The sequence below is a fragment of the Anthonomus grandis genome, chromosome 3 (genome assembly GCF_022605725.1).
Source record: "Anthonomus grandis grandis chromosome 3, icAntGran1.3, whole genome shotgun sequence".
Classification (NCBI taxonomy): domain Eukaryota; kingdom Metazoa; phylum Arthropoda; class Insecta; order Coleoptera; family Curculionidae; genus Anthonomus; species Anthonomus grandis.
The window spans coordinates 15,094,557-15,108,246 of NC_065548.1; the positions used below are offsets into that span (position 1 = coordinate 15,094,557).

Consider the following 13,690-nt stretch of genomic DNA (forward strand, 5'->3'; position numbering starts at 1 on the left):
ATGTAATAAAGTAGGAATAAAGAATAATTATTTATTGAAATTGGTCATTTTCGTTATCGCCCTAGTCTGTAAAGGTGTCCAATCAACAACTCTATTCTTCATAATTAGATTTTTATGTGATATGCTAATTTGGGTTTTATTTTTAAGCAATAAAATGTTCATTCTCACTAAATTTCAACTACAATCAGCATATTTGAATTACCTAGAATATTATTCTTAAAATAGATTTATATTTTATTTCTTAGTTTTATTTTTTAAATAGATATTATATTGTTGTCAACAAGACGGTTAATAAAATCATGGTTGGAGTTGCTACCATCCAGAAATAAAAAAATAATATTCTCATTACTACAAACATCAGATTAAAAACATTAACACAACCTTTTCTATAAAAAATGGTGTATATTTTTTAAATACAATTTGGATGAATGGTACACGACAAATTTACAAACAAAAATTACTGGCGTCACCATAGCTTGTGGGAGTATCCGCCTGGTGGAATTCTGTGTTGTGAAACGGCGTGGTTGACTTCATCGTAGCCCAGGCCCAAAAGTGGATTTCCATCTAAAAATAAACATTACAAAATTTGTTTATAGGTCGTACTTATTTTTGTATTGGTTGAACGAGAAACAAAAAAGGCAAAAGCTCTCATTTTCAAATTATACTATTGAGAAAGATATAATGTGGAAAATGAATAGACCTGTCTCTGAGCTAACAAAGAAACGAAACGTCTTTCTTTGCATATTTTTTTCAACAAAACCTTCTCTTAGTGTACGTCTACACTTCGCCAACGATATTCCCATCTTCATTTGATGAAAATTACTGTCCTCCGTTTTCAGTCTTGTAATAAGTAGACCCTGTAATACATCACAGGATATCTCTTAAAGTAACTAACTTAATGACAATTCAAGAAGCCAGTTGCCACGACTGTTCCTGGTCCTTGCTTTTAATGGAGTTGACTTTTATTTCACAGTGCCTTGTTTTTAATTTGCAAACAATCAACGGTTTGCAAACAATCAACGTTCAAACTTCATCATCTTTTATTTATCGTTACTCCAACAGAGATTTAATAATGTTGATTCAGTTTTGAACCAGATCGGTTTGCACATGAATTTTCAATCAGATGATAAAACATTGATAAATTGCCTGCCTCTGTATCCCAGCGTGAGATCGAATGAAATAAGTGAATCGAGTGAGTGATTTGTTTTTATCAGTTTTTATAAAGAGGTTCAGAGTTTGAAGTATAAATGCGCAAAAGCATTTAATGTTAACTCAAAAAAAAATTAATTTCGTTTACAAGAACTCTTGCATCGATTTTAAAATATACGAGGTCTGACTATTAAATAACGAGACTGCGTGCCTAGAGGGCGCCCTAGACGGGTGGGGAAAAAAACGAGTAGTGCGTTGGGTATCTAGATATCTTATCTATGCACGTACCAAAACACGTTTTCGTCACTATTATAGTATTCGTGCAGTAGCGGTTTGAAACGAACGTGTTTTTTTCTCGTGACGAAAAACAAGAGCAACGCATCAATCTTAAATTTCTCGGTAAATTGAAAAAAACTCCGACTGCGTGCTATAAATTGTTGCAAGAGGCCTATGGGGAAAATTCTCTTTCTCGTGCGCGTGTTTTTGAGTGGTGTAAGCGCTTTAGTGAGGGCCGAGAGAGCACTGAAGATGACCAGCGCTCAGGTCGCCCTGTCACTGTTTCAACTCAGTGACAGTGACCAAAATCAACCAAATTGTGCGTGCAGATCGTCGAATGAGCACCCGGATGATTGCCGAGGCTGTAAACGCCGATAAAGAAACGGTTAGAAACATTTTACACGGGGAATTACACATGACAAAAGTCTGTGCGAAGTTGGTGCCAAAAAACCTGACTCCTGACCAAAAGCTTTTGCGTCAACAGGTCTGCTCAGATTTCCTTGAAAGGTTAGAAGAAGATCACGGACTGATGAAAAACATTATTACTTGCGACGAAACGTGGATTTTTCAATACGATGTTGAAACCAAACGGCAATCGATGCATTGGAAGACGCCTGAATCGCCCAGAATAAAAAAAGCAAGGATGTCCAAATCAAAATTCAAGGCAATGTTGATCGTTCTTTCGACATTAACGGTATCGTGATGACTGAATGGGTTCCAGAGGGTCAGACTGTCAACCAGACTTACTATTTGTCAGTTTTGGCAACACTGCGAGAACGAGTTCGTAAGAAAGGGCCCGAGTTGTGGAAAAACAACTCGTGGATTTTGCACCAGGACAACACACCTGCCTATAACGCGCTATCTGTGAAGCAGTATTTGGCCGGTAAGCGCACTCCAGTGCTCGAACACGCGCCGTATTCGCCAGATTTGGCCCCGTGCGACTATTTTTTGTTTCCGAAGACAAAATCTGCTTTGAAAGGGACCCGATTTGAGTCGATGGAAGCGGTAAAGCAAAAATCGGCAGAGCTCCTAAAGGCCCTCACCAAAGAAGACCTCCAGCACAGCTTCGATCAATGGAAAAAACGTATGGAAAGATGTGTGGGGAGGGAAGTATATTGAAGGGGAGCATTCGAATGTATAATAATTTTTATAATAGCCAGACCTCGTATTTCAACATAATCTGTGACAAATACTTCAAAAGTAAGACTCGTCTTTATATTGTGATAGGAAACTTGCTTAGTTGTAGTTTGAGAAATAAGACTCAATGAATAGTAATTATTACCCTTCCTTTTCAGTCCCTTGCTCTTGTATTCATCATTTGAAGACAGTCCTGTTCCGGTAAGGGGATTCCTGTATGAGCTGGATGGTCTCTTTTCGTCATTGTAGTTTTCTCTAGTTATTCTGCTTTTAATTAGAGGAGCTGAGTCTTCAGTTTTATCGGCTTGTCCTTCATTTCTACAAAAAAATATTTTCTATAAATTCTCAGTTAAGCTATTAAGAGCACAAGGCATCTTACTTTTGAAATAGATGACAGGCTGGTTCTTGTTTTCTGAATAGTTTTCTGGATGGAGAGCCATTAACTGAAAATATTGAGGTCTGCAGGGTGGTCGCCATATGTTTCAATGAAAAGATGTCACTTTGGTTTCTAATAATTTTCTCTCTGTGAAAATTGGTAATTAGCTGAAAATAACCTATTTTATTTTGTAAGTTTTACCTCACTGGTTGTTTTGTGCAACAAGGGGCACTTTCGGACTCTTTCCTAACATTCGTTTCGATTTCTGCTTTGACGTCACTTAAAGTAGCCTCCTTTATATTATCTTTTACTGGTTTTACTATTTCCTGTTCTTTGAGTTTCTTGTCTTGCTCAACGTTCTCGATCTTAACCTCATCTTTTGTCCCCGAAACAGATTCTTTTACAATCGTTTCAATTACCAATTCCTCTTTTTTCGAAGAAATTTTTTCTTCGGAGAGATGATCCATTTTTGTTGATTTCACCAGTTCCTCTTCGTTCGAAACGTTTCCGGATAGTTGGGGATTCTCTTTTTGTACATCAATCATTTTCTAAAAAAAAAAAAAAACTTTTAATTTTATTTTTAACCGGGCTATTATTAAGATAATTTGTTGGGAAAATTACCCGGGAAGTGAGATAATGTGCTATTTTATTTATTATAATTTCTGTCGTAAAATTGAAAATAAAACCGCGAGACGAATACTTTGAAATTAAGTACTAGGTCTAAATTTAACATCTTACATTTATATGACCAGACAGTAAAGATTTGAGGCCTAGAAAATTTTGTATATGGTGGCTCAAATACAATTTGAATTTTGTATACAAACAATATTGAAAATATTTTTTTTATTATGATTATTCTATTAAATTGAATCTTTTATCTTCTAAAAATAATCATAAATTAGGTAAATTGACATTTTAACTAAAAAAAATACGTGAAATGGATAAAACTAGTTTAAATGAAAGTAATTCAAAAAGTTTTTTGTTGTAGGTAGATAAGTTTTTTATTTTGTAAGGTTTCCTTCAAAAATTGAAATTATTTGATTAGTCCAAATAACAGCAAAAAAGTAAAAAATTAAAAAGGCAACAAACATTTTCTCACCATTGATTAATGACAATAAGTGACAATTTGTCCATTTGCTTAATTTATTATTTTTAGAAATAGTAGTTCTAATTTAATATAATTATGTGCAAATTAGTGATATCTTATATTTTTACGCATTTTTCTATTTTTCTTATTTATTAACACATTTACTATTATTTAATAACACATCTGATTGAAAATGTTGATAGATATGTTTTTTGATTCAAAATGCCTATAACTTTATTATTCCAATAACTTTGAAGTAAATACTGAACCAAGGAATTAAGACAAATCCATACTTCCCAAATCCTTCTTAATAAATTCGTACAAAAATCATACCTTGATGGTACCCAGTGATATATACCTTATCATTAGTCTTTTTTATTTCTAAGCCATTTTCTCTATAAATTTGTAATGTACTATTCAAATACAAAAGATATCAATAAGACACTAAATATACTTGCAGATGAACACCTTAAATACAAAAATTAGTAATTAACTAGATACTATCACAAGGCAAGAAGCATTTACACAAAACAACTTAATGCTGCAGAATTAAAATATTTATTAACATATCGTTTAATTTTTTTTTAAATCCGGAGATATTCTAAAAAACCCGAAAATGCAGAAAATCTGTTCTAATGTTTGAAATGTCCAAAAGCGTTTTTTTTCTGACGTTATTTAAACCCGTAGATCAAATTAATTGATAATTTTTCGTGTCCACTTTTCCATCGTATTATATGGTGGTCATCTAAAATTAATGATACGACGTTTCGTCTTTTAGCGAACTTTATCTACTTTTGATTTTATGAACACCATATTCCTTTCAACAATGTATCAGACTTTTTGGGTACTTTCCATAAGAAAAAGACAGATGAACGGATGATTGATTTTTGTTAAAAAATGGCTCATCCAAAAAAATTTTTGTTTTAACTCAATGGATTTAAGGTAAGCTTCCTAAACATACCAAAAAAAATCTAAAAATCGTTGGGTCTTCAATTGCTCAAACACCCATATTTTTTACTTTCTTATTAGAATTTTTCTTAGCTGGCCTAGTTGACTTAATTAATTTTCTTGTCTGTTGGTTACCCCTAAATGTATACCTTTCTGTATACCTACATCTACTATAAATCTAATATTTGTTGTCTTTTGACTGAATTGCATTAACTACCATGTATAACTTAAGGCATCTGGGTACTTACGAATTTATTTATAACACTCCCGGAGGTTCTTATATAAAAACTATAAACTTTTGAAAATTTCTCTTAAGAAAAAAAAATTCTGTCTTTCGAACTGACAAACATTATCAGTCAGGTTGACATTTAATAGTAGGTATAATTTTGACAATAATGAGCCTAGATTGCTGCGTTTTTACCAGGTAGAGGGTGTCACGAAGACACCTTGGGTGCATTTTCCTAACGCATCCTGCTAATATTTTTTTACATTACTGTGTAAACATGTTTGCATCCAAATATAATCTGTTTGATATTTCGCTCCGGCCGATTTATTCTGAGGCACAAGTGAGTTCCGATGTTTATACTGAAATGCAACTTGTGTATTTTTATCACGTGCTGTTGGGACGCTGCGCCGAGTGAACGATCAGATAAGGAGACTTAAGATAGGGACGGATTTAGGATATTTTGAACCGGAACGAACATTTTATTATAATCTTGGAAATCCGATTTTTTTTTAAATATAACTGATAGATCGATTACAGACTATGATTGAACTCTAGTCCAACCACGGTCTGTAATTATATGGATTGTCTGTTTCTTTCTAAAAACAGTATAAATCATTTTCAAGTTTTAGAGAGGAGCTTTCATCTAAAAGTTCTACAGATGTACAGGGTAGTTCCGTATATTTAGGCAAAGCCTAGCTCGGTTATTATAAGGGGGTAGAAAAAGCTTTAAATATAAAAGTTGTAGAGTTTATCTTAAATCGCTAGAAAATGCTCTAAAATATAATACAGGGGTATCGCAAAGTTAAGAAAACATACAAAGTTTGTATTTATTTACGGAAACACCTTGTATAATAAATGAACAATCTTTTTTTCCTATTTAAAGAATATTTAATACGCTAGTATTTGGTTCACCTTTTTGAAATATTTACATTTTTTATGAGGTCGCCAGTATTTTCAATACATTTTCTATAACATTTGTATAATTTCAACAGATCATTGAAAATAATCTCTGGATATTACACATAAGTAGTTTATACTTCTTTGGATTCTTTCCCTTAAATCCTTCAAATTTTCATGTCTTTCTAATAATAAATCTAATTTCTTAGATATCCTATAGAAAACTGTCTAATGGGGTCAGATCAGGGCTATTTGTTGGCCAGTTAAAGGAACCATGGGTTCCAATTCACTCATTAAAACGATTATTTAAAAAAAATCTTACCGGCATAAAGTTATGAGGCGGTGCCTCATCTTGATCCCATATAATAATGGTATATTTTTTAAGAAAAAATGCATCTAACAAACTTTCATTTTTTAAAAACTGGACAATATCTCTAATCAAAGATCCTTGAAATATAATCAGTCCAATTATTTGATTTCTAAGAATATCACACCATACATTTGATGACATCCTCCCTGGTTTTTTATTTCGACATAAGTATAAGGATTTTCTGGTGACATCCCTGCTGTAGTAAGCACGGCTTCTTCGCTCCACAACATCTTATTTAATATATATATCGTTATCTTAGTTTTTTATATCTAACATATCCCTGCAATAAGCTAGTTTTCTTATTTCATGGTTATTTGTTAATTTTTATACTGGCAGCATTTTGTAAGGATGATAGCCATATTTATGTAGCACTCTTTGAATCTTTTTTCTAGAACATTCAAAGTATCTATTAGCATCTACGTTTGATAAATTAGGTTTTTCTTAAGTACGAATTTACTTTTTCTCTTGAAAATATAATAAAATTTGTAGTTCTTCATTCGTGTTAGATAAAACTGTGCATTTTTTCTCTGTAAATTTGTGCGGTTTCTCATACTACTTTTAGTGTAACAAAAAGTGGACCTAACAGGAATTCTCATTTTAAGATGAATGTGGTGATACCTTTTCTTCTTCCATATAACCCATATTCAAAAGATATAGAAAAAATAGTAACAGTTACGGCCTAAGAAATAAGTCTATTTACTTTATTATTAATGATTAACGTCATAGTAATGGGGATTTAGTTAAAACAACATTTTTTTTAATGTAAATATTTCGAGAACAGCTAAACCAAACGTTAATATATCATATATTTTTGAAATCAGAAGAAAAAGGTCATTGTATACACAAATATAGAAGGTGTTCCATTTCAAAAATACAAACTTTGTATTTTTTATAGACTTTGCGATACCCCTGTATTATATTTTAGCACATTTCCTGGCGATTTAAGGTAAACTCTACAACAGGATGTCTTTATTGAGAATCAAATTTTCAATACATAAAACAGATTCTTGTTCATTCACTTGAGAGAGAGAGAGTGAGAGAGCAAGAAGGATAGAGAGAGAGAGAGAAAGTGAATAAAAATAAAGTCATTACTCTTAAAACATTTATTTTTAAACACGTATTACATGAATTTTGGGAAGTAAAACTTGAGTAGTAAGAAATGGTGTTTTTAGGCAATTAATGTGTACGGAAACATGATACAACTTTCTCAATTTACTAACGAAGCGACAGCACGAATTTTGTACGCGTTTGTTGAATTATTTTATGAAAACAAAAATAATAAACAGTAATTAAGATGATGTTTAAATACTTTAACCATTAATTTGTTGACATACATTGCAACACAAGAAAAAAACTTGCAAAACTGCTCGCATGTATCTTGGCTAAATGAAAAGTTTGTGTTCCATGCTTTTAACAACCTAACATAACTACTGCATTTTATTTCAAAAAATGCAGTTTGTACTGCATTTTAAACTTTAATTTATGAATGTGCCTGTATATGTTTGAATGAGTTCATGCACCTGGTAACTTTTAGTTAACGTTACACTCGATATAAACTATTCATAGGTCTGATGCCCTATTTATCTGAAATATATTACTATCGTCATTTTCAGAAATTAAATAACTGTGATTTTCGTTTGAGTTTATTTTGAGTATTCGTGTTTTTGTTTTTGATGAATCCTCCTGTGTTACATTGTTACTTAAACTCTTAGGTTTCAAGCATCAGCATCAGTCAGCAATCTTACCCAGAGCGTAATTTTAATCTGAAGTCAAAGATGCAGGAATCTGTTTTGGGTTATGCAACTGAGTGGTCTCTATAGAGGAAGTTATTGAGGTTGTGTTCGTTTTAAGTTTGGGTTCAGAATTTCCGTGTTATCAATGTGAATTTTATGAACACTAATTATGCTGTTGCATCAAGTACTAAATAGACGTTGTCATTATAGATATTGTTCTACGAATATTTCCGATCTACTTCTTACTTCAACCGCAGGGAATACAATAAACGTTAGGTATTTTATCCTTAACCGATCCTGGGTAGTTCAGTACCTTGAATTTCAGTGAAAATCAAGTTCTCACCTTGTACCTTGTTCATTTGGCTATTGCTTGAATAGTGTAGGATCTACAATTATTAATTGGGCGTTTTATGTGTTAAGTGGTTTAGCATCGAATTCTACGTATTTTTGAGGTAAGAGTTTTGTCTTAAGATAAGAGTTGGTATAAACAGATGGAATTCAGATCAGTGTGCTCAAGTAATAAAAGTATTATTAACGTCTCTGAATTCTCGGCAATCCTATATGCCTGTTCGTACATTTTCCTGTTACATTGGGAATGCATCCCGCAGAGACACTCAATAAGGTTCTGCAAGTTTGGAAACTAGTAAATAATAATGTGATGTCAAACTATACCAATGACACAAGTTCTGATACAAGTTCTGTTGCTGAATCATATATATCTGATGTATTAAAAGCTTTAAAACTTTCATTCATTATTTGGGTTTAAAAAAATTGGAAAATAATAATTTTATTGTATAACTATACTTTTTTTAATTTCGAACAATTTAACCACCGAACCAACATAAATTGCATGGTGTCTAAGTGTAACAACTCAAAAGGTCTATTTGGAAAGTTAATCACAATTACAATAAGTTTTATGTAATACACTTCTAACTTCAAACTAACCCAAGTCATTTTTAGAAAAAACAATCAACATGTTTTCGGCTTGTTTGTAATATTCACTGTTTAATTTTTTTTCAAAAAGTGCTTCTTGAACTATTTGGTACAGCGTTAAAAAACTTGAAGCTGAATAAGTTTGCGGTGCTTACCAAGTTAATCCTTGAGCTAAATAATTGGAGCTGCAATCTCTTTTAAATCATAGTATTTTAATTGTGTCGCACAAAGATCTTATTATTTTCTTCATACAGCAGATTCGATGATAACATTTTAATTATCACATTAAAAATAATTGTTAAGTCATTTTTGAAGTATCTCTAAGAAACCTCATGTACCCTATGCCTACATGTACCCTATGCCTTACAGTACCCTAACCAGTTGCTCCAGTTTCCTTGTACCAAGTATCTGCTTTTAGTGAATCTTTAATCAAACATTCATAAATCAAACTCTAAGTCACAGGTCTCAAATATATTGAATACAAAGTCAGAAAATGACACGTGTTTCGCCTGTACCTGGCATCTAGAAGATCTTCTGTAATTATAAAAATATATTTTCTGTAATGTTTATGCGGTTTATATGGGCCAATCTAGGCGTCAAATTCACACTAGGGTATTGGCCACTTAAGCCTGTATAACAAACATAGAGACTCTGACGTCACGGAAACGAAATCAACTTTTGCGAACCATCTACTATATGTAGGACATTCTACTACCATATACGAGAATGCGAAAGTGTCCTATATGTAAAAAGTTGGACCTTCTAGAAAAACTGGAAATAACAAAAGCCAAGAAAAGTTCAGTGCTCATCTGTGTGAACGACATTTTTAATTTTAAACCCCACTTAATTTTCAATAATTTGACCTTGCTTTCAGATTCTCCTTAAATAAAATAAAACAAGTGCACTACACCAAGCCAATTTAACACAAGGCTTAATGCCACCTACTTATAACATATAGATACGTGGTTAAATTCCTACACTCGACAAACCTTTTTTCAATTTTTATATATTCTTTCTTTTATTTTTTGTCTTTAAACCTAACCTCATTTTGTTTTGTTTATGTTTTTAGTATGTGATAACTAGTCTCCGTCCTATTTTGTTAACTTTTAATTTTTAGCCTCAACTTGTAACATGTAGTGTTGTTTATCTGGTTTTCTGTTTTGTTAGTCTATACACAAGGTATGCAGTTAGTTATTAGTTTTTAATTATTTTAGTGTAAATTAGGTTTAATTAATAAGTGTTCGTAAGGCTTATTATTTCTGTTTTTTCCTTACAGAAGATCTGGTGAGGTCTAGTACACAGGCGAAACACGTGTCATCTTTTGACTTTATATTCAATATAATATATGAGACCTGAGATTTATTACTGTTTAATTTGGACCAGTCTCTTTGAGACAAAATCCTACGCAAATACTTGTCCTGACACAAATTTATACCTAGGTACTTGATGCTTTCTGCTTTTGAAGTTACATTTTTGGAGGTGGTTAGCAATTAAAACATTAAAGGTTAATTTATTTATTCGAAAACAGTTAGATGTACCATTTAATTCTACCATCTTTTTTCAACTTGAGAATAAGCTTTTTTTAAACAGAAAATTGTGGTATCGAGAGCAAAGCTAATTACTCCTCCAATTACTCTTTAAGAGACTGTGAATCGTAAATAATATCCATTGTATTTAAAGTGGTGTTTTCACTGTTTTCTGTACTAAATCCAAATTTTATATGTTTGAGTATATACCATCTGGCCCTAAAGCTTTTTATCTTATAAATCTTTAAGTCTTAATTGGCTACTTTTTTAAATTTTTTTGTAGAATTTTCTTTACAAAAATAACTTCACTGATTATTTAGCATCTTAATTTTATTTGTTAAATTTATACCTACTTTACATAAACAAATATTTAATCAATAATATTGGTTTTTCCTTTTTAAAACTTTATTTTATACAATACTTTTGGGTTTCTTTATAATTTTCCTTAATATATTTTTTGAAATATTGTTTGTACATTTTTTGTTTGTTTACATTCTATTTAATATTATCTATTTATACACGCTTCGTAATCCATGTTTTCCTTATTTTCTTATATTTGATTGACGTAATTTTTCAGCATTAACGATTATTGTTTATGTCGTTTTATTAAGTTTTTAACAGCATTTGCCTACTCCGATCCTGCCTATCGACTTAAGTATGGTCTATACACAGCAAGTTTTTGTATGTCTAAGGTTCTGTATTTAGTACCACCCATAAGTAGTAGTGCGCCGATACCGCGAATGCTCGCTGAACACACATGGTTTTTCCTTTCGTCGCAAACAAACTTTTATTAGTTCAAATGTTTACATGGTCGTTTCGAAACTAATGTAAATTGTAACAGGTCTAATTGGTGTGAGATTTAATTAGTTAGGTGTTCTCGAATTTCTAATTTAGTCTGACGATGTTGGTTTTTGGTGATTTCTTATAATGATGGTGCTTTGAAGTGACAAAATCCGGTGTTTTAAAGTGACTTTACTGTTTAAACCGATTGTTTAAGGGATAAATCTGCCCCTGCTTAAATAATTGACATTTTTTTACGTTCAAGGTAAGCCAATTAGTAAGATCTGGTATTATTGTATTATGATAATTAATTAACATTTCCATTATTTAGTGACCACAGGGTTTGAATAAATAATTTATTAAAATAATAATAAATTTCTATTTTTAGTTTATCTGTTAGGTTTTGTATTGGTTGTAAGAATGGGCTTTCCAATAGTTAGCTTTGTTAGTTTCTATTATTTATAAAAAAAAATAAAAGCATTAAGTCTAAGGTCAATGAATGGAATATATTTTTTTCATGTTTATTTCCAAATAATTTAATTTATATAATATTAGATCGGTTATTAGATATATTCAAAAGAATATAATGAGAGTTTGTTTGCTATAGATTTTATAAAATAATGACTTTCTCTATACTGGCTTCTCTGTTTTTTGTATAATTTTTTAAAAATTTCTTTTCCATTTTCATTGAAGTTGACTAATCTATATTTTTTAGCTTTTTCAATATGTATATACCCTATTTTTTAATCCATACTTATTAAAACATATTATTTAAAAAAAATATGTAGATTTTTTGTTAAGTACATTTTTAAATATTCATTCCTTAAGTATTAAATTAATGCTCTCTTTCTTTCTCCAATTTTAACGATCATCCAAAGTGGTTGGTTGGTTTTTTGGTGATTTCATTTCCACTATGATACATATGTCAGAATGAGATGGGGATACCCAAATGGCAATTAATTTTTTTTCCTTTGTTTTTCTATATTCTTTTATTTCAAAGTTACTGTCTGGAAATCGTGTTTTTCGGTCATAGATTATCTAATGTGATATGTAAGAAATTCAACCTATATCATTCTTGCATTTCTAAATCACTATCTGGATCTTCTGGAAATTGTCTTTTCTGGCGTGGTTTACCAAATAAGAGAGACACCATATCATTTTATTTCTATATATATATGACAGAGTAGAATAGGGATATCAATATAAAAATTGACCTTTTTCCATTCTTTTTCTATAACTATCTAGAAAGAAAAAAATTAGTTAGACATATAAGGGAGAGTTGGGAATGGTGCGCAGTTAAGCAAAAATTGTATTTGTGGTGAGCCTATAACATATAAATTAGTTTTAAAAATGGTATGAGATGTATTACTTATTAATGTATATATACGTAAAATGTTATTTAAAAAAAATCTACTACGCAAGTATAAAATTAAACAAAAATAAAAAAACCATTTGCGCATAATTGCCCGTCCCGACGGGCAATGACGCGCAAGGGTTAGGTATTAGGCAATCGTGCGCAGGAAATATCTGTTTTAAAAAATTATTTATTTTTAAATATTAACATTTAAAGTAGTTAATTTTTTTGTAGTAATATTTAAACAGCAGTATAAAGCCTTAATTTAAACAGTAGTCGCAGATGTAATTTTCTGGAGTATCAGCAGACGTGCAGGCTGCGTGGTTCCAAGAAGCACACATAACACAGCGGTACCATAGTTCTCGATTTTTGTCAACTTCTCCACAAATACAATATATCTCGTTGGGTTTTGAGGGAGTTTTTGGAGAAGGCGGCATGAAGTTAAATTCATCAATATCGTCTAACTCATCATCGTCGCATATCTCAGACAATTCATTTTCCAATAAATCATCGGATGTCTGAGGTGTGGCCTCTCTCTTTCTTTTTTGTTTTCCTTTCAGTGTTTTTGTATCTTGTGTTTCTTCTTCAAAACATTTTCTTTTAGTTTTCTTTTGGAGTGATTTTCCTTTTTCCTTTTTCTTTAAGTTTTCTTCTCTTACTCCCTTCTTTTCGTCAGCGATTTCTAGTTCTTCCCTGACCGGAGTGCTTGTAAAAATTTTTGAACATTGCTTTTTTTTAGCATTTTTTTAACTCCTTTAATAACTTTTTTTGTTGGTATAGGAACTATAGAAAGGAAAGAGTTCTCTTTCGATGTATCTGGCTGAGGATTGTTATAGTGAATTAAAGATGTTTGTCTAGCCTCTGGCAAAGAATCCTTTTCTTCTGGTTCAGAACTATT

At 31.4% G+C, this 13,690-nt stretch overlaps 2 protein-coding genes across 6 annotated transcripts in view; one reads left to right on the plus strand and one right to left on the minus strand.

Moving 5' to 3' along the window:
- LOC126734349 (guanine nucleotide-releasing factor 2) overlaps nucleotides 1-13,690 on the plus strand; it is a 103,060-nt gene that overhangs the window by 16,137 nt on the left and 73,233 nt on the right. The window contains exon 1 of one of the 5 annotated variants that reach the window (XM_050437936.1): nucleotides 11,366-11,703. The exons of the other annotated variants lie outside the window; for them this stretch is intronic. The gene's annotated coding sequence lies outside the window, so the exon portion shown is untranslated. Of the gene's footprint in view, nucleotides 1-11,365; nucleotides 11,704-13,690 lie in introns of those variants that run through there. 5 annotated transcript variants of the gene reach the window in all.
- LOC126734355 (uncharacterized) lies at nucleotides 383-5,382 on the minus strand. Its single transcript, XM_050437946.1, has 5 exons — nucleotides 5,222-5,382; nucleotides 3,140-3,486; nucleotides 2,942-3,085; nucleotides 2,708-2,880; nucleotides 383-564 (listed from the first exon to the last, which is right to left on the minus strand). The coding sequence occupies exons 2-5, from the start codon at nucleotides 3,481-3,483 to the stop codon at nucleotides 467-469; spliced, it is 759 nt and encodes a 252-aa protein (XP_050293903.1). The 5' UTR covers nucleotides 3,484-3,486; nucleotides 5,222-5,382; the 3' UTR covers nucleotides 383-466.

What these genes read in the sequence shown, in the direction of transcription:
- LOC126734355 (XM_050437946.1), bottom strand. Translation starts at nt 3,483, where the DNA reads ATGATTGATGTACAAAAAGAGAATCCCCAACTATCCGGAAACGTTTCG. An exon ending in GCCTGTCATCTATTTCAAAA is followed by an intron (nt 2,881 to 2,941) that starts GTAAGATGCCTT and finishes ATTTTTTTGTAG; the next exon opens with AAATGAAGGACAAGCCGATA. An exon ending in CAAGGGACTGAAAAGGAAGG is followed by an intron (nt 565 to 2,707) that starts GTAATAATTACT and finishes GTTTATTTTTAG; the next exon opens with ATGGAAATCCACTTTTGGGC.